This window comes from Pleurodeles waltl, chromosome 8 (assembly GCF_031143425.1).
Source record: "Pleurodeles waltl isolate 20211129_DDA chromosome 8, aPleWal1.hap1.20221129, whole genome shotgun sequence".
NCBI lineage: Eukaryota > Metazoa > Chordata > Amphibia > Caudata > Salamandridae > Pleurodeles > Pleurodeles waltl.
Window position 1 is genome coordinate 812,998,991 of NC_090447.1, and position 21,109 is coordinate 813,020,099.

The 21,109-nt window shown below is 43.2% G+C and overlaps 1 protein-coding gene across 3 annotated transcripts in view; it reads right to left on the reverse strand.

The window, feature by feature from the left end:
* Positions 1-8,971: 8,971 nt before the first annotated feature.
* Positions 8,972-21,109, reverse strand: part of CLYBL (citramalyl-CoA lyase) — a 1,509,930-nt gene continuing 1,497,792 nt past the window's right edge. For all 3 annotated transcript variants that reach the window (XM_069205075.1, XM_069205074.1, XM_069205077.1), the window contains one exon: positions 8,972-9,292. In XM_069205075.1, the coding sequence (XP_069061176.1) occupies positions 9,197-9,292 (96 nt within the window). In that variant the 3' untranslated portion in view covers positions 8,972-9,196. The remainder of the gene's footprint in view (positions 9,293-21,109) is intronic.

Genomic DNA, 21,109 nt, shown 5'->3' on the forward strand with positions numbered 1-21,109 from the left:
AAAACCGTGGAAGTTTTTTTTTTTTTTCCAAAACAGACTTAGCAGGTGTTATCAGAAAGCAATTTAGTTAACAGGCATTATACTGGCCCTAAAACTTGCATTTTATGTATGTTCTTAGTGCCTCTTCTCTACTTCTAAGCTGATGAGCGCTGTCAATCTGTGCGCTAGCTGAAGAAAAATGGAAATGGCTGTCCTGCTTCTATTTCTGTAAAAATGTCCCTTTTTTGGCTTTAGAATTCTGGTCACCCTATGGGGCACCCAAGTCTTTAGTTTTTGTGTAACTTGTATTGTTTTTGCATTTTAGGCTTTTTATTTCTTACATTATTTTTATTTACCCTCTCCCGGGATTTTAGGTATGTATTTGTTTGGATTTTGGACTCCGATTGGACAAGGGACTCTTCAGTGTTTTGTTTTTTTAACCCCGTGTCGGATTCGACGGTAACTTTTGCCTCGAGCCGCCGCTCCGCTGTGGCGCGCAGTCTGCGGCTGACGGGAAAGGCAGGTGCGCAATCTGCGCACCTGCGCGCCCCGGCAGAGCACGCGGCATTGCAGTGACGCGCAGCCCTCGACAGCCACACACCTGGCAGGCGGCCGTTTTTACGCAGGCTAATGAGCCACGCACCGGTTCCCGCCATCGACATCTTTTTTTGAAAGTCACAGGTCTCGGATCTATTGTTTTCCATGAAAAGCTTCCCCAACACAGACGCAAATAATCGATGCGTTTTTTTAAATGCACGCGGCATTCAGGTGCTAACCCTCTTATTTGAAAGTAATTTATTTTCCATTTTGGCCGCCCCTTTCTCCCTTTTTAAAACGGCAGTCCTCAAAGAAAGACCGAAGGTTTTACATTTAAATGCTGTTGGGCCGGTAATTACTTTTTTTCACTTTTACCCCCAAGTTCCGACGTGAAAACCTCGCAGGGGGGTCCTTTGGTGTGGAAACGCTGCTGTTTCCACCCCACCGTCCCAAACAGGCTCTGCAATTACAAACCCATTAGGAGCCCTCGACTGCCATTAATATGCACAAATGCCCGATGCTAATCTCATAATCTGTTTTGTTTTATCAATTGCCTTTTCTGGCGCGATCGAGGGGGAATAAAAGGCGAGAACACTCAAGGCTTCCTAACATAAACGAAGACACAAAAGATGGGTTTGTTTTCAGGCAGAGGCGTTTTGGGAGGAAAAACATCACACTCATCCCTCTCAAGAACTGCACAATTCAGGGAAACAATGGTCTGTTTAGCCCAGCAGCGGTCAGAGGGCAGTCTCTACTATCTGAAGGCTGAGTACATCTCACCGCCCCCGAAAATAGTACATTTAATGGGCTCTTTCCTAACAGTGTTAGGCCCATTTCAGATTAAACAAACTCAGCGCACACAAAATTTCGAGAAAAAAAAAAATAGAACATGAAGTGTTGGACTTAACATTGGGAATGAATGAATGGTCAGGGTTAGTAAACGCTATATAAATACGATTACGATGGGGCCCTGGAAGGATGAATTGAATTATGGATTTACGGCTGGTCATTGTGCCTTGCAGTGAAATTATGCGAGCAATGTGTTCCGACGACGCCAAAGCCAAGTCAACCGAACCACGTGGAAGCATTGTTGGCGTAAAATACACAAACTAATTATGCATTTTTATTTTACACGAAAACAATGTTCCCTGTTTCATCAGCTTCATACGGCACAGCTGGGTAACTCGCAATTGACTTATCATTGAGGGTGTCTGGATAACCACATGTACAGCAGGTGAGGTGGCCTAAGGCCAGAGCTTGTTCGACGTCACCGCAATATCCTGTGATTCTGGGCAAATCACGTGATCGATCTATGCCTATGTGAATATATATATATATATATATATATATATATATATATATATATATATATACACATATAGCTGACCATGCCCATGATGGTCCTGAAAAAAACACTCTATTGCCCTTGGTCCAAGTTCGCGCTATATAAGAACTGATATGTGTGTGTGTGTGTGTATATATATATATATATATATATATATATATATATTTAACACAGAAGGGCAACTATACAACTGTAATTCACGAACGTACCGCATATATAAACAAAAATGATGACTGTAGCAGTACCTGCCTGTACAGGTAAGCTGATAAGCACAGAAAGGTAAGATGTATAGATAGGGGCAGTGACACCTAAAATGATACATCGGTAGACAGGCAGACGATAGTTATCGACAGGCAAGAATGGGCGGGTGGATTGACGGGGATGTGGATACACGCAGTGACACATGGACAGAGCCCTCCCCCTGCAAAGAACATGGAGAGGGGGGGCCCTCCGGACTCACTCAGGCCATGGCCTGTGTTGAGGGGCCCCTTGAGCTTGGGGACCGTCCCCCCTCACCGAGGAGGCTGCGGGAGCCTGTTACGCCAGTGGCGCAGACCTCAGTGCAACAATCTGGACTTTGACTGTTATGGGGGCTCAGGCAATCTAGCGCCTCTGGGGGCTTATAGAGACTAATGAAAAAAAAGATGCGAGGAGGGGAGAGGTGTCACTTGCGCGGATCCGGGCCGGGCCGGGCGCATCCCCCTGCGCCGCGCCCGTGATTTATGGAAGTCATCAGCGCCTGCACTGTCCCCGAGCCGATCCGAGGCGCTGCTTCTGCTAAGTAATTGTTTCTCATTAGTCGCGATAATGTTTTAATGGTGTTAGTTTATAGCGCCGTCCCCCGAGAATTAATAACAAGGGAGTGCGGGGGCGAGAAGCGCGCGGCCGCCAGTGCGCGTTCCCGCGGCCCAGCCAGTCAGGCGCTACTTCCAAAGCTGACAGGGCCAGCTCAGCCTTCCATCCTCCCGGGGCCATTCACTTGAGGCCTCTTTAATTTGTTAATAGAAAGACCCGTCATTTACAGCCGTTAGAGAGGTAAAAAACCGTGGTATGAAGAAATACATGGAGATAATTTGAATATGCCGGTGTACTTATCTAATGATAAAAATGACCACCCGTTTTCGACCTATATATAGCCAAATTAGCTCTTTTTCCCGCCAATATGTGTCTGTCACTAATAATTAGTAGGTTGACGACTAACAATTAGTAAAGCGATGACCCATATATCGGTTCGCGCACCTGCTGCACACGTAACCTTTGCTGATAGCATGCACACCTCCAGGGGCGTAACGTGAGGGAGGGCGTTTGGATGTTACGCCCATTTAATAACCGTATTTTCAGCTAAATAGTTGAATACAGTGGCGTTCAGTCGAGTACTGTCAGTCGGATTTTATCAGGAATTTTCACATACAGGCAGACAAAAAACACACCCTCTCTCACACTGTTTTGAAAGTCCTCAAAAATATGGGTTATCTTGCAGAATATTGTATTTTCTCTTATGCTTCCTACTAACTCGCATTCCTCTCCCTTTCCACTGCCCCTTATGCCCCTCTCATGCATCCTTCTTGTCGTATTGCGTATTTAAACATTATATGCCAGCATGATTGTCGGAACATTTGAAGCTCGTATCCCCTCAATCGCATTGACCAAAGCTACGTCCCTTCCTTTGCCAAGGCCTGCCCTGGCCGCAGCAGGGTCCAGCGTTGTTCCCTGCGCGCCAAGCAGGGCCGCTGTAACGTGACTGGGCATCGGGGCGGATGCCCGGGCTGGCAGGTTTATTTCACGAAGGGTAAGCGTTCGGCAGGAAACTATTTATATGAGCCTCGGGTCGAGACTTCTGTCCTAGCCACAGAACAAAAGTAGCACAGTATACCGAGGACTGCTGGACGAGTTACACGCTCGCTGCTGACAGCTGCTGCGATCTGTCCAACACCAGTCCGGCCCCAAAGGAACACCTAGACCTAATATTTGTTAGTGGTTGTTTAACTGAGTGTAATCACATTTGGAAATAGTAGAGCTTCATCTTTATGGCGCTTAAACATGCGACATGCAAGTTAAATCAGGTTAATTACAGCGAGTAGTGAGAGCGTGTTGTTTTACAAGGACCTGTCAAACTTTGAAAGCCATGTGAGCTGGGCCCGCTGCACCACAGTGGCAATACCCACGAGGATTACTTGAACTCCGGGCCCAGGCCTTGGGCTACCAGGAATAAAAGATACCAAGTGCTGGAGTGGAGCAATACCATGCAAGGTTCAGATTTCCAACAATCAGGCTGCCAATATAATGTTTAAATACATCATATGACAAGCAGGGTGCGTGAGTGGGGCCCAAGGGGCAGTGGAAAGGGAGAGCGCTGCGGTTTGGTATGAGGACTAAGAGAGGACACACAATATTCTGTAAAATGACCAATATTTTGAGGACTTTCGCGCAGTGTGTGTGTGTGCGGTTTTTGTCTGTATGTATACCTGCTGAAATCCGACTGATGTCTCACAATACCAAGTTGAAATCAGCTGTACCCAACTATTTATAAGAACATACATTTATGAGGGGGGACCCGGTGCCACTGCACCTGTTACACTATGGAGAACTACGCCGCTGAGAGTGAACGTGTTTGGATTGAATGGGGGCCTGGATTCTCCCTTGAACTGGTCCCCTGCTTCGAATGAACACAAAAGATCTTCATGGTCCGCGCTGATGGTGGGGCAAGGGCACCCCTTGAAGTGCACCCACTGCTTGCCGGAGGTCCCTGTCATATGGTTGCCAGGGTTGGGGGCATTACTAAAAATGGACTGTTTCCACCGCGGCCTTTGACCTGGCATGGTGGGGGCAGAGGGGGTACTTTCAGCGGGGCCCTTGGTACTGCGTGTGCCAGCCCTGAGCTCCCGGTTGGCACGGCCCTCGGAGTAGTCACTCTGGCCCTGAAGAGTGCCAGGCGCCGCCGGTGCGTGGAAGGCTGCCCTGGGCCGGCAGGTGCCGAGCTGGGCTCTTAAGGGGGAGGGGCCCCAGTCCCCTGGCGTGATGGGTAATGGGGAGGGGGCAGGCTGTTCTCCAGAACAAACACGTCAAAGGAATGAAACAGCGAAGAACACAAAATGACCGCTTTTTATAGGAAACCATTTACCCCAGGTGTCCCAACAGTCAATGATTATGGTCTCCATAAAGTTTACCACTCGGAGAGGCGCTACCTCCCGAACACTATCGGTTCTTTCCACAAAGTACAATAAAGACAAAATATATAAACTCTAAACTTGAAGCTTCAGAAGAACAAATCTGGATATTGTATACATATATGATTCTGCAGGAGTATATTTTAAGCAGGGTTAACATATGTCGGGATTTCTGTTTATATATACACATGGAGAATAGGTAACAGGATGCAGTTAAATGTGTAATATGGACCAATATTTCCATTTAGGTGAAATTTACAAACCGTGGCAAGAGACAGAATGGTTTATGTAATTTGAAACTGATGGCCATAAAGCACTATTACACACGTGACGCATGTGTTTTTATATTACACTTTTTAATAATTTAGTATTTTTTAAAAAAGTTTTAAGGCAGTTGATTATCGTCGACTTAGTATTCATTGTTCTCTTGAGACTGTATTGAAAAGTGTGCATTTTTGTTGTACACAAGAGTGTGTTTTATGCAACAATAAATAGTATAAATCAGATTGCAAAGAAATTAAAACAAGCATCTTAAAATGTAATTTACTTTTGTAGAAGGTATAACAAGACATGTATAAAGAAAGAAACGTGCAATGTGGGAAAAGGTAACGTTTTGCTGACATTTAAAATGTTTATTTTTACACACGGGGGTGAATTCATTGGCAGATGCTTGTACCATGAATAGCTCTGTAAGGAGGAGTTTAGCAGGTGAGGAATTAGAGGTCTAGGAGCAGCACTGCCATTGTGAAATTGGTGTTCTTTAGCGAGCACCCCAAGAAAGGCAATATTGTATTTAACTTTTTAATCTGTTTAAATATCCTGCAAATAAATTCAGCACTGTAAATTACTGTAAATACTTCACAGACGTCTTTTGTGAATTATTAGATTCGAAACCACTGGCAAACGCCCAGTAAGAAGAAATATCCATGTAAGGTGTGTGTGAGATAGACATAGACGTAATTTCTCTCAATTTAGCTGTTGAAATTGACCGGGATATGTGCACTAGTTTTTTTTTTTTATTATAGAGGATTTCTAGGAAAGGAAGAAAACTCTGCTTTACAAATATAAACTATGCCACAAGGAAATCTAAATATGTGTGCTGGTGTATGGGACGTGTAGCTGGCAAGTGCCTATGGCACACCTATGCCACATAGCGCCACCAGACATAATGTAGTGTGTGAAGTATAAATGTTTTCCATGCACATAGATGAACCATAATCATCTGAGAGCCCTAAATGCTCTTTCAAGAGTACACAAAATCTATTATTCATGTTGGGAAATTGGTAAAACAGTATGTATGAGCAGGCATGAAAATATAACAGCTGCTCTCCCAAGCAATGCAGCTATTGACGCCTTTCACAGCGGACGCCGCGCCCTTGAACACTTTCGATTACTTGCACCTACAGAAAGCAGGGTGTTTCCCGCCAAAATTGATCTCTTTACGAAAGGGGTCGGAGACACACGTGTCTTTAGGATGCATGGTGATTTCAGAATGGACTCAGAATGTGTGTTTCCCGGCCGCTCGGTGTACCCCACCTCATCCAATAATCCGACTCTAAGTAGTGGAAGATAGCGTAAAAAATTGCTAAAACTTTTCAGAGCAACCAGCATTCCGCCGTTTAGCATTTACGGAAATTAAGTAATACAATTCGATACCTATAATTATGGATGTCATTCAATCCTTTTGGAAGCCTGAATCCTTCCAGGACAACGATTTTTGGGGAAAAAATGACTGTCAAATTCAATTCCAAATATGCACGTCGGTACTTAACTGAGATGTCACGCGAATCCTTTGAATTTACATTTTTGAATTCCGATGGTGAAATGGAACTCAGACTCACATTATGACTCTCAACCTGGACACAGGGAGCAGCTGGGAGATCAGGGGAGACGTCTGAGTGGAGTCCCTGGAAGTTATAATTTAAACACGATCTAAGAAAGTCTTCGAAATCCTGAAAGGTACATCTGACGAACTGTTTTGGGTGTTTTAAGTTCTGGAACGTGATAGTTCTGGAACGTGATGCATAGAGCACGCTCCCCGCGTAACGACTTCATGGCTCTAAGTGAGCAAAAAGTTACTCTCCTTAGTTATAACTTTGGAAAAGGCAGCTTTTAACAACGGCCACAAAGCCTTAATCTAAGCACTGCTCCACAATCTAGTTTTGTTGGCAGCCTGAGATGAAATTTTTCTGCCAACATAGCCTCTCGTATTATATTATATGAGATGACCCCCTTGCCTCCCGCGCATCAACATAAAAGCAATAAGCGTAGCTGTGATATCAGAAACGGGTGAGAAGGTGGGCTACTGCACCTGCCTCGGAGATGTTTGTGTACCTGCAGGGCCCCAGCTCTACTCTCAAAAGGGCTGACCCAATCTTTCATTCTTCTGGGCTCTAAAACGTCTATCTCTGAGCTCGGTGCAAAAACATCCCATGTTCTTGAACAGGGGTACTCTATGCAAAAAAGTAACCAATTTACTGCCTAACAATGGCCCTGAAGTCTCCTCAATCCCGGTACTGGACACTGTATTCGAGGTCTTCCCTATGAAAGAAAGGGTTTGCAACGAGTTGCCACTTTGTTGTGAGAAATATACCGTTCGTTTACGTTTCTACGCCGGAAGGGCCAAGAGCTGGGAAATAAAATACAGATTGCATACAATCTTCACTAAACTTTTGTAACATAGCAATTATACATGAAATGTAATATTCGTTTAGAAATTAGCCAGATTACAAATACTTTTTAAAATTGATTTCCAGGTGTGTTTCCCGTTTGAGGTGTATGTTTCAGAGTAAAAAAAAATACACCTTTTACTCCTTTTTGCAATATTTTGTACTGGCTCTTACAGATACAGACCAGTAAACAAACGGCCAGGCGGCAGCCTTATATAAAAAAACAAACACTTTCTAATCTATCGTAAATCTGACTGCCTGCATTTTTGGGGGTGGGGTTGGCAGTGAAATCTTCCCTTATCTTTCCTTTAAAAATTCGGGGAAACATATGCATACATGCCAATAGACCCGATCCAGGCAGGAGACTCCCGATGAAACAAAAATGGCTTTATTTTGGCAGGTTCCCGCCTGAAATTGCCTTTCCTTCAAATAGAAGTCAATGAGGGAAATATAGTCCCCCGATTATGTTTTTAGAATCTCTCTTTCCCCCTGAAAAATGTTCGCATGCCACCATTCTTTGCCAACATTTCAAGGGATGTCCTGACATGTCATCATTAAAATAGACTCGGCGTGTTTCGGGGATCCAGAGACAGGATATTGGACATACCAAAAAAACATAAAAAGCAGGTTTAGGCAAGCCCTCCCTTAACCGCTGTTTTGTATTTACACGTTTAAATAAACAGAACAGCCTTCCCCGCAGTGTCCGCCTAAGTGCTTTGGGGAGGCCGGTTAGTGCAGGTCATGAAAAGGTTGGGGCCGCGGTGTAAAACGCCCCCTTCCCTTTCATTTCCTGGAAAGCGCGCACAAAGGCCGCGGTGATTTAATGAGCGGGACAGGAACAAAAAGTTCCCGGCCGCCGCTGTCCCGCCGGAGCCCTCTCGGGCAGCGCACAGGCTGCTCCTCGCGCCGCGTCAAAGGCACCCTCGGCCCTCGCGAGAGCGGCGCGCGCTGCGAGACGCACAATGGCCGCTTGTTATGTTTGTTTACCCTTCGCGACGAGCCGGGTTAACCTCGCCCAAACAGCTTTGCTAAGCCCGTTAACCGCGAGGCGCACGGGGTGACCTGTGCAGGAGCCCCAGTGTCATGCAAATCCTGCTGGCAGGGGTGGCTCTCCCGGCACTGTGCGGGCCCCCGACCTCTCCTGACAAGTTTATGGCCGCGCGGCTCCTCTCCAAAACCCTAGAGTGCGTGCTCAGAGGCGGAAGTGTCCTAGAGCAGCCGCCCACTTCAATCACAAGGGCACGGGAGACGGAGAGAAGTCAGGACACAGACTGTTTTACCCGGCAGCTACTTTTATTTGCATAGTAGGCAAGGGATAAACAAACTTCATGATCTTGCTGATTTTTACAGAGCGGTAACACACAGCTTACACCTAAATACATATAGCTACGTTTGTTATTAGGGATGCTGGTACACAGGTGGAGATAAATGCAGTTTTCCTCTTTTTACAGGAAGATGTTATGTCCACCGGCCCCTCCCGCAGAGCTCCGTTTAGCAGGTCATTTCTTCTTGATGGCTGTGGCAAGCGTGACCAAGTTCTGGGCTTGTTTCAGCAACGGCAGGTCGATCATACTCCCCCTGAACGTGAAGGCTCCCTGTAGGAGGAAAAGAGAAAACAGAGCAGGGGAGTTTGTGAGAGAAGTCACTGGAAATGAGCTGGCCGCTGTGCATGCGGCATCGAAACAGTTCACAGGGCTGGCACAACAAACCTATATGTTTTTTCGTTGCCTTTCTACACTTACTTGCACTCCAAGAACGTTCTCAAATGATAATATTCAAATTAGTTCATGGCTTTAATGAGCACCAAACAAGGCTTCACAGAGACAAAGCCAAACCACTTAATCTCACGTTTTCCAGACGCAGTAATGCACATTATGAATACGAGTATGTGCACCTCCACCTATTTAAAGCTTGTATACAATGTCCACAGATGTGTTTAGTTTCCTGTGGCAAGTTACGTTACATTTTGGAGAACAGATCCATGCAAAGTGTACGTAATGACTTCCAAACTTGGCACGTGACAAGACAGCATCTTCCACTCGTAGTTGGAATACTGGGTAAAATTAAAGCACCATGGCGTATACACACCATAGCGCTTTCCAGTCAGATCTCAACCACCGTGCCCACTCATTTAATCATCTCTTGAAATCGTGCATTTACATGGGTGACTGCAAGAACGAGTGAAATACACATCGCAGCGAGCTGAAAGGTCTCCAAAGAACACAGAAGATTTATAGCGCCTTTACAACCAATATCTGTGGTCGTACTTATGGCTTAATAACTGCCCCCCCAATCCAGAGAAGACCCTCTCAATAAGCGCAGCGGTGAAAAAGGCCAGATAAGTGTCCAATAAATATTTCACGAAATGCAGAGACGAGACAATGGAGGCGGGTCGTGCTGTTTTAATGATATTTTTACTGTAGCCCATTGACATCTTTTTAGTCTTCCCACACTTGCCGTTGTTTTGCGCCTTAAATTCACAACAACGTATACACCCCGCCGCACTTGTTATTTATAAGCTGTACATTACACTTTTCACTATTACTCAATATAATGGCTAGATGATCGATACCAAAATAGTCTTATCGGCATTTAGTCGAGCGTTTGGCAAATACCGCCAGATATCTAATGCTCAGGGACTGAACGGCTCGTGTATAATACAGGAAGCTTATTTTTTTCGGCCTCCGACTCAATGTTCACTTCTCCGAGCAGACCCCTGTAATGTGTTTTCATTAAGCACACAACGTTCTTAAGAGCCGGTGTTAGACACAATTACTCCTTTCACTAAGGCAGGTAAAGTTAAATACGTTTTTGGTAATAATAAAGCAATTCAGTAGTTGAAAGTTGGGCTACTGCTATGTTGGAAGTGAGAGAGTGTAGCTTATATAATCTATAGTAACATGAAATGTTTATGAATCAATGTGTGATTATGCTGCATAGAAACTATAATGATAGTAATTTTGCTTAGACGTTCACTTGAATTGTGACCACGGGGAGTGGCCACCAATGTATACGTAGACTAATAATAATGACCAAAATGTTTATATTATGTTTAAATAAGTTTATACTAATGATTGCATTATTGAATCTGTGCTGAAATCCTCATAGGCCTTAAATTAGCATGAGCCGAAGCTTAGCTGCTTGGCTCTCATATTAAATGCATTTTTCTATTTTGCAGTATGCTGACTCACAAAGGGACACGACCCTGCGTGTTCTTTTTTTTCTACAAATTAGAAGACGAATGTAACCATATTAGATCCGTTCTCAAGCATTCTTCACTGTGTGCAGAGTAAATGTTAAAAAGCAAATTGAAACAGTGTAGATTAATGTAATGTACAAGGTCATTCAAACCGGTGAAGACAATGGAATTGCTGACCAAAAGATGTGCAAAGAATTACAGAAGGATGAAATCATACCGGACGTGCCACCTCTGAAGACGTCAATTATGAAGACCAATCAAAGACTTGTAAAATAATATGGGGTGAAGAGTTGGGTTACCTAATGTGTATTCTGATAGGTTAAAGATAGTGGGGTATAACAGATGACCAATAGAATTTTGGGGGAATGTACAAAGAAAAAGGGATAAAAACCCATGTCACAGGGAGTCATTTAGAATTAGGTAGGGAATGCTATTGATTTTATCCAGGAACTTTGTCAATCTGTTTGGTGACTTGTTGGTTTACTTAAAACCATCCTTGCCCTTAGATTGTCCATTTTACACTTTACCTCCTTATGAGGAAAGTGCCCTTTTGCCCCAGAGCTGAGTTTTGACTGATGTCCTGAAGACGAAGACTGAACCTGTGCGCTGACCTAAACTTTGGAGGGTAATTATGACAATGCAATTGTGATTTGTCTGTTTGCTTTTCCTTTCTAGGTACCAACTGCTTACTTTTGACAGAGACCTTAGATAGATGTTTTCCAAATTAGTGTTCTAAATTGTTTTGCATGAAGCTCAACATGCGAATGCTAATCAGAGGTTAGGACAGGTGTTCACCAAAACTGACGCAAATAGACAAACGACCAAGACTATGCTTTGTTGAACTGACGCGTTATTAACACTCTGCTAAACTTGATCTATGTTCACATGTTTGTGATTCTCGCTTTAATGAAATCTTATCAAAGTTGCCATATCGTGACTATGCTATTATGTTTCTTGGTGTTGAGATTAACGTATCTGCTTATAGATTGTAATTAATAGGGAATAAAACTCATAAAATTCTACTAATCAAGGTGTGGTTATTCATGGCTGAAAGGTCATGGTAGTGTCTTTGAATTGATTAATGACTTTGACTAAAGTGAAATGCATTGTCGTGATAAATATTGATGACATTATTGATGTATTGATTGATATATTGATTAGCTATCTCGTCCTAAGGTGTCTCTCAACTAGGTCAAAAGATTCATTGGCCTAAAACGAGTCCTGATGTGTAATAAAATATCATAAAGGGACGCCTTAACAGAAGGACACTTGTTTTAGTGCCTTCCTTCATTTCTAGTTTTAAAGTCCTTTATTTCATACTAGCATGGAGGATTTTCAAAGCCAAGTTAGGTGTCAGAGATTATCTAGATTGATTTGTAATGTGTAATAATGAAAGATGGAATGGGAGCAGTGGCGATGCAACTCAACACAGGGGAGTTAGTGGCAGAGCCACATGTACTGAAGATGATATTTGAAATATATTAGGGAACTTTGGATTTCCAATTTAGGATGCCCACCGCTTTGCCACACCCTAACCAAGAAAGAAAAAGTTGTTCTATTATGTCATGATGTGTGTGTCCCTCCCTCTGCCATCAGAGAAATTTTGATTAAAGAACACAACGATCATTTGGATGTCAATGCAACGTGTAAAAACCTAGAATATTTCTATATTGGCCTTCCATGGTATTACACGTTTCTAAATTTATTGACAGGGTGTGGTACATGCATGTTATCTGAAAAACACTGTAAAACACACAAAACTCAACTTCACATGGTTGGTTTACCTGAGGCTGTATGGTCAAAGGTATCTCTAGATTGTGCTAGTCTGTTTAAAATCCTTTTAATGAGAAAGGGTACATCCTGGTCCCAGTGGACTAATTTTCATAATGAGTATGCTTTGATTTCACTCCAGTACCAAATATTGATGCTGTTATTAAGTTTCTAAAAACGTTTTTGAAATTGAAGGTGCACCCATGGAAATTGTTACTGATAACAGTAAAATGAGGAAATTCATCAATTCTTATCATATCAAGCATTGTCATGTTGCTTATATTCTCCCACTTCAAACAGTTTAGTGGAAAGAATGAAAAAATTCCTCAATGAGGGCATACAGACAGCATTGTTTGAAAAATGTACCCTCGGGATATGATCACCATGTGTACTAAATAACATAAAATATACAAGATAATGAAAATATATGAGAAAAATGTATTAATATGTCATAATGAGATGTGTAACCTATGTTTTGTATTAATCCAATAATCTTAATTTAACTGAACCAGAGGCCTAGTTCCACTGGGCCTTGCTCGCACTGAACATGGAGAACTCGAACGCCTCCCAAAGGACTGATAACCGGAGACAGAGACCTTGAACCGCTCAGAGTTCAAGTCGCTTAGCTAGAACATTCTGCAATGTACAGACGGACAGGAGATGGTGAAGACAATTTGAAACAATTATGTGTAGTGTAGGCTAAATGTACTTTCACAGGACTTGAACAATGGAAGCACTGACTAGAGAGCCATATGCAACAATTTTGATACCTGAAGAGCCGGATGGTGTCCTCATCGCAAGAAGAACCAATCAGCGTTTTGTGAAATATAATAATACGAATTGGTAAATAAAAACTATAGGTTAGAGTCATATCTTTCAACCGATTGACCAATTAGCAATTAGTGGGATGGACTGGGAGACCCTAATAAAAAGTCATGACAAGGGGCTAAGAATTCAGAATTTAGGCAAATCTGGGAAGAGATTGATGATGTCAGGAGACGCTGTCCGAGGTGCTGATATTGGGTTCATACTCTGTGAGCCTGATCCATAGCCAACTGATTGATGACTTGTTGCTGATCCATCCTGGATAGGTAGCTATGAAAATGTGACTGACAATTTTGTGCCTTTTCTTCTAGGTATCAACTGCGCTGTTTTATAGAGATTCTCACTTAGGTAGAATTTTTCTAAATTGATATTCTCTCTAAATTGTTTTCGCATGAAGACCCACATGCTAATGCTAATCTTGGTTAGGTAGGCTGTCAGGGGTGAGGTTGACGGTGCCAAATGACTGACAAACTAAATTGCTGAATTACATTCTTAGTGCTGAAATTCATAACTTATGGTTTTGCATTGTTGCACATGTTTCCTTTGAAAAAAATGTTTTTATATTAACGGATTAATAAAGATTGAGTAATAAAGATTGAATTAACAGATGATTAGAATTGTAATCAATAGGGAATAAACCTTGTTAAACATTCTTTGTGTAGTGGTTGTTCTTGATTAGTATGGTTAACTTTGTGCTTCAGAGAGTGTTTACCTTGATTATTGATGTTAGTTATCGATTCAATAGTCGCTGCATGACTAGGATACTCCATGCGATTCAAAAGATTCATCGACCTATACGCGTCCCCTTGTAAGTTTACTTACTAAGGAGACCGGGCGCGCCAGCAGTTTTTGGTTGCAGCTTTATGGACTTTCCTTGGAGGACTGTTTATGTGGTGATTTTTGGTTATGGTGGTAGTTTAAGTTAGGGTTAGTTGTTCGTATTTTTATGAGGTTTGAATTTTGTTTTTCTGAAATGGCAATTGTAGCAAAAATGGTGTCTCCTTAAGCCCAGAAATGACTTTCCCAGATCCTGGATCCTGCTAGTGAAAGTTGGGTATGTTCTCGGCGTGTTTTGTGATAGTATGAAAGTGGTAGGTTGCGCTTGCACAGGCTTAAGCAAATTGCAGGTGAATTGTGATGTATGTGAGGTAAAGTAGGGAGTCTGCGTACTCCAGTTAAGGTTAGTAGGGGTGTGCATACTCCGAAGTATGAGGGTAGGGAAGTCGTAGAACTTCACGTGTGTGGCGCCTTGTGCTAAAAAATTGTCCACGTCGTTGTTGGTGATGTACGGACCCTGCGTGGTCTAAGACTCCGGAGTATATTGACAAGTGTAGGAGACACTTGGTTATATGTTGTATCTGTCTGGTTTAGTAGGTTGATCGGGCGTGGTCAACAAGTCGGTGTGTGTGATAATCGAGTAAAAAGAAATTTAGACTGAGATTTGGCGAGTTCTATGTGCACCAGGACAGACCCATTGATCAGTTTAGAGTAAATTTTGCGGGTTGAATTTTGCTTGCGAATGTGGGAGACTGGGAAAGAGGAATAGCTACATGAGCGAAAGGGCCATTGGTGAAAATCCGTAAGGTCTCTGAAGCGATTGTGTCCCTTCCGGTAGAAAACCAGCAGGTTTGTTTTAGTTAATATATGGTTAAAGGTGCACGCAATAAGTTGTATTAGTTGTGTGAGTCAAGTAGGAGGACGACCCGCAAGACTTTGTCAGCCACAGTGTGTGAGTGTGACATCAGAGTGAGCCGCGCTGGGATAGGTTGGTTAGTGAAGAAAGGTCACAAGCGGATTGGCAGCCGTCCGTAAGAGGCAATTGGTTGAGTAGGCGGGTGAAGGGAATCTTGGGAGTAAAAGTCATTTCATTATTGAATCAAAGTAAACAAAGCAGGCTAAATGAAGTTTTTCAAGGCATTTAAAAGTGCGATGAAGGGTGATTCTTACACTAAAGCGTCAGTGGGGGAGCTGACCCCACCGGAAAATTCTCCGGCTTACATTGTGATGGAAGAGCGAGGTGTAGCACAGTGTTTGTGGTTGAAGCAATGGTGCAAGCTAACTAAGAAGCGAGGGTCTTTAGCGTTTCCGGAGCATGGAACATTTAATTTGAGAATTCTGGACCAATTGCGAATGTCATATGAGATGAAGCCGTTACTGAGACCAGCACAGTTTGAGGCTTTAGCAGTTTGGGAACTAGTGGCCAGACAGCAACAAGAGATGAAGTTTAAAAGGATAATGAAGCGAGTAGAGAAATCTCTAGCTGAAGCTAGATGGGATTGGGAGCAGAAGAGATGGAGAGCAGAGACATTAGTGTGCTAAGTTGTTTCCTGCCATTACGGAGGGAGATGAGGCAGAGAAGGAAGATAGTGCTAAAGAGGATGAAAGTGCAGGAAAGAAGAAAAAGAGAAAATCTTATGTTGATGATAAGGATTCTGATGTTGAGGATCTCATTTCGCAGTTGTTAAGAGATCGACCGCCACCTTTAATGAAATATTCGGGAGGTCCAAGTACTAGTGCCACCATAACAGCTCTCCAACACAAGCACGGGGAACTGAGGGAGCAGTTCAGACAGAGGGTGGACAGATACCAGGGGTAGTACTGTTGTGTAGCCATTTCAAGTATAGCTCCATGCACGTTAGTTTAACATACTAGGCCGCTGTGCACTTTGCCCTAGATATATTTTACTCAGCTTCGCATTGTTATTTTACAATAACCAGTTTTTATGGTCTTGTTTTAATTTCTTCTATCGCACTGTTTAGCTTAGCTCAGCACTGTGTTCTCAAATAATGCATTCCTGATCGTCCTGTGCTTCAGTCAAGGCTACAGTCTGGTACATTGCCGGTAAACGTGGTAGAAGTTTAGTCTGCAGCATTCGTAGAAAACACACATCCTTACGTAGGGACATTTTCTTAGAACGTCTGGGTGTTAGTTATAAAAACACTTTCTAGTCCTAGTACACGTCAAGAAGGAGATTCCAGCCAGGGAACCACAACTGTATGCTGAATGCCCCATTGCAGATGCTGATGCAGATTACAGGCCTTTGCTCAGGTATGAGGGTTGATGTCCTCCCGGGGGAACCTGAAAGGCAGGCTTAGAGCTTAACATGCTGTGCTCGAAATATAACTTAGAGAGAGAATAATCTAGCGGCACTATGATAGCCTTATTCTTGTGCTTCACTCTCATCTACTATTTTAATATTATTGTGTTGTGTAGTTCTGGTTATTGCAGCTCACGCTTTGTTATCCAAAATGCAGTCGTTTTATTAAACCAATCCTTAAAACTTATACTGCCTCTATTGTCATTTATATATGAGACTGCACTGTGTATGAGAGAACCGGTTGTGACCTGAGTGACCACGACTTCCCAGAGAAGTACTGAGATGTCATGCGCTCGGCTGCCCAATTGTCTCTACCATTTGGGAGAGATGAGGCACTGCTAGTTAGCCGGAGCAAAACCCGGATTTGGAGTGACAAGCGTAATCTACCGTGGGCTAGACTAAGTCCCCCACATCGTGGACGATCTTGTTGCTCAAAATCCAGTAGTCTCATTAAGATAATGAGAGCCTACGCGACAGTACAGAGTACACCTAATGCAGGGACAACTACTGTGGTCCAGGGTCAGATGCATCCGCCTTCACTGCAGAGAATTTATCCAGATGTACCAGTTCTTGAGACAGTCTCAGACATAATGGTGCAGAGGGAGCAAGTGCTCCCGAAGCCAATGCTGGTTCAGACAGATCCAACACTAATGTTATTGCCTTCAAGTGCAGGGTTTGCAAAAGTTTACACCAATGACAGGAACACAGTCAGATGTTACACCAGTCATGAGTCAGGCAATAGGGGTAACACTTTCACAAGGTGCGGGTGTTAGGGCAGCTCCAGATGCAATATCGCTACCAATTACTGTTGGTCCAGCAGTACCCTTATTTGCGCAAAAGAAATCAAACGCAGGCGAGCAGAACGAAATGTCACAGAGCCTTGTGAGAAGGGGAGTGAGTGATCCTGTGCAGATGATGTCATCGGCAGGATAGATTTTGAATGGATCTAGACCTTAAATGGATCTTAGTCCACTTGTAGCACTTCCAGATGCAGAGAATAGCCAGAATGCGAGTCAGAGTTTGAAACTTTTGACACCACAAGCTTCAGTTGCAGTGGTGCAACAGCTACCAGTGCCAAATGCGAGCAGCATTTCATTACAGGGACTGTTAGCTCAGCAGTTGAGTGAGTGGCTAGACAGTTTAAATACTCCTCAAAATGCATCCAAAGGTGAAGAGCAGATAAACTGTGAGAGGTTGAATATAGAAGGAACTGAATTAGTTGAGGGAGCAATGGGTGTGAACAGATTGGAATCCTACACTGAAGAAGAGCTGAGATATTTGTTGCCAAAGATTACAAGGGAAGTGAGTAAAATACATCAGAAATTGGCAGAGCTAGCAGAGAAACATGACATTGAGATTGAGAAAACAAAGCATTTGAAACACAGTTACAGATTAGATTTTGAGGCAAAGGATTTTGAACACATGAGATCAGCAGGAATAAAGGCACACAAGAGAATTGCTGCAGAGTGCTCAGATTTGGGGAGCATTAGAGAAGTGGGAAGGTAGATGGACAAAGAAAAAAGATAAACGAAAACGGGATTCACAAGAAGGGTCTGAAAGTGTCGACAAGGGAGAATCAGTAAAGATGCTTCGATGAGAGAAATTCCAGGAGGGCAGTTTGTTCATGTTCCATGGCACAGCAGTGATATATTGTCATTTACAAATGATTATCCAAAATTGAGAGTGGTATCAACAGACAGAGAGATTTGTGAAGCTTTCCAAATGTCTGTGGGAAGACTTGAACACGCTATTGGAGATAGTGGTACCAGCTGACTTGTAGGTTGAGTGTAAGAGAGAAGTATACTGACCGTCGAGTGAACCAGAAAGGGATAAAGTACCAGGTACACCTTCACCTGAGGTAATGAAAAATTATTATAAGGTGATTGAGTTCCTGAAGACAAGCATTTCCCCCAAAAACATTGATTGGCAGCGGATTGATAGGACGGTCCAAGAGTCTAAAGAGTCAATACATACCTACTATAAAAGATTGTTGAAAGCATTTAAGGAGTACAGTGGTAAGGAAGCAATTGAGCCGAAAGACATGTTGCATTTTGTGTTCAGATTTGTCGAAGGTTTGAGACCAGAAGTAGGGCAGATGATTAAGAGTAATTTAATTTTCTGGCAAGCAAAGCCGATTGACAAGGTGTTGCAATATGCAAAATACTGTAGTGATGAGATTGAATTGAAGCAGAAAAAGTTGAAGGAGAAGGCGATGATGATGCAAGTAAAAGCAGCTCAGACAGGAGTGCAAGGAGCTATAGTACCGCCTATGCCGCCGCAGCAGAGAGCTGTTATGTTTCAGCCTCAAGTGAGAGGTAGAGGACGTGGAGTTGACGTGAAGCGTTGTCCGGACTTAGGGAATGTGGTTGTCCAGAATGACATGCAGGGAATGAAAAAGATGTTACCATGTCCTTTCTTCAGAAACGTGGTACGCTGGAAGCGGGAGTGTCTGTTGATGGCGCAGAATGGTGTTGTTCAGCAAGGTGACGTCAGTACATTTCAAACTGTGAAAGTCCCAAAAATGAAAGGATTCATTCCTAATGTTCAGAATCAAGGACAGAATTTCTTGCCAGTGCAGCAAATGCAGGTGCCACGCGCACAATTTACCCAATTGCAACCAGTACAGCAGCAGGTCCCCATGGTACCTAGACAGCAAATGCAGATACCTCAAGCCCCGATGGAGCAGCAACAGGTGATGCTTACTCAGCAGGTCACAGGTCAGAGACAAGACAGTAGTAATAACACAGTGCGTCAGTTTCCATTTTACAGTGAGGATGAAATACACGAAGAATGGATGAGTGACAGTTCGGATGAAGGAGCTTGTATGCCTGCCGCTTCTCTAGAAGTAGATCAGAGAGGGCCTTTTGTGAAGGGGAAAGTGATGGGCTTCAGGGTCTCATTCTTGGTTGATACAGGAGCTACGCGCTCTACAGTAAAAAAGTATAGAGATCCCAAATTTACCTCTTTCAGGCAGTACAGTTCAAGTTGTGGGCGTGGAGAATAGACAGTTGACCACCCCAATCACAGAGCCAGTGCAGGTTGAAATTGGAAATTTACAAGGATTGCATAGATTTGTGGTGTGCAATTCAAGTCTCATATCCATACTGGGAAGAGACTTATTGTGCAAGACAAGATGCTCCATTAATTGTTCGGACACTGGGAAAGAAGTCCAAACATATAGTGATGATGAGGAAGAACAGGTGACTGAAATGATGGTTAACAACGCCTATGGAGAATACCCGTTGATTGAGTTTTTCCCAATGTTTACTGTGAAAGTATTGCAGGCAGATTTGCAGGGAACTGTGAAGGAAGAGGTCTGGGATTTGACAGGGAAAGAAGTAGGTCTGATTAAGGGAGTAGAGCCGATTAAAATCACTATGAAGCCCAATGCAGTGTTCCCGCAAATTCCACAGTATAACATGCCACAAGATGTTTTGATGAAGGTGGCACAAATAATTGGAGACTTTTTAAAACAAGGAGTTTTGAAAGAAGTGTTGAGCAGCCCATGTAATTCACTGATAATGGGTTTGAAAAAGCTGTGTGGGAAAGTGCGTGTTGTGCAAGATTTGCGAAAAGTGAATGACATGGTGGTTAAATGTTGTCCGGTGGTACCCAATCCAGCAGTGATACTGTTTCAGATTCCTTGCGATGCAGAGTGGTTCACAGTGGTAGATCTGTCACAAGCTTTCTTTTCTGTGCCACTTCATGAGGATAGTCAGTTTCTTTTTAGTTTCAAATTCCTAGACAGAGTCTACAGCTGGTGCAGGCTTCCACAAGTGTATACAGAGTCACCATCTCTGTTCAATCAGATTTTGAAAAATAATCTGGAATCATTGGAATTGCCATACCAATCAACCCTAGTGCAATACATTGATGATTTGTTTGATCACATCCAGAACAAGGGACAAGAGTAATCATGACTCGATTGCCCTGTTGAATCATTTGGGAGAACTTGGACCTAAGGTTTCACCTGCAAAATTGCAGTATTGCCAAAAATCTGTAAAATACCAGGGACACCAGATTGAGAAAGGATTGAGGAGAATTTCCAGGGAGAGAATTACTATGATTCTGCAGAGAAGTCCCCTGACACAGAGAGATGTCAGGATGTTCCTAGGAATGGTGGGGTACTGTAGACAGCGGATTCCAAATTTTGCTGAGATTGCTAAACCCTTGCAGCAATTGACACATAAGGAAGTTACAGATCCCATTACCATAGATGAAGATCAGATAAAAGCATTCAGTGAATTGAGAGAGAGTTTGTGCAGAGCTCCAGCGTTGGGAATGCCTGATTACACAATGCCTTTCACATTGTTTTGTCATGAACGTGATGCTTGTTCTTTGTCTGTTTTGACACAGGTCCATGGAGATGCTTATCGCCCAGTAGCTTATTTTTCAGCTACCTTGGACCCGGTCGCTGCAGCTTTACCAGGTTGTCTGCGCGCAGTAGCCGCAGTTGGTCAAAGTCTTTCCCAGTGTGAGGGGGTACTCATGGGATACCCTTTAACAGTAATGGTACCACAC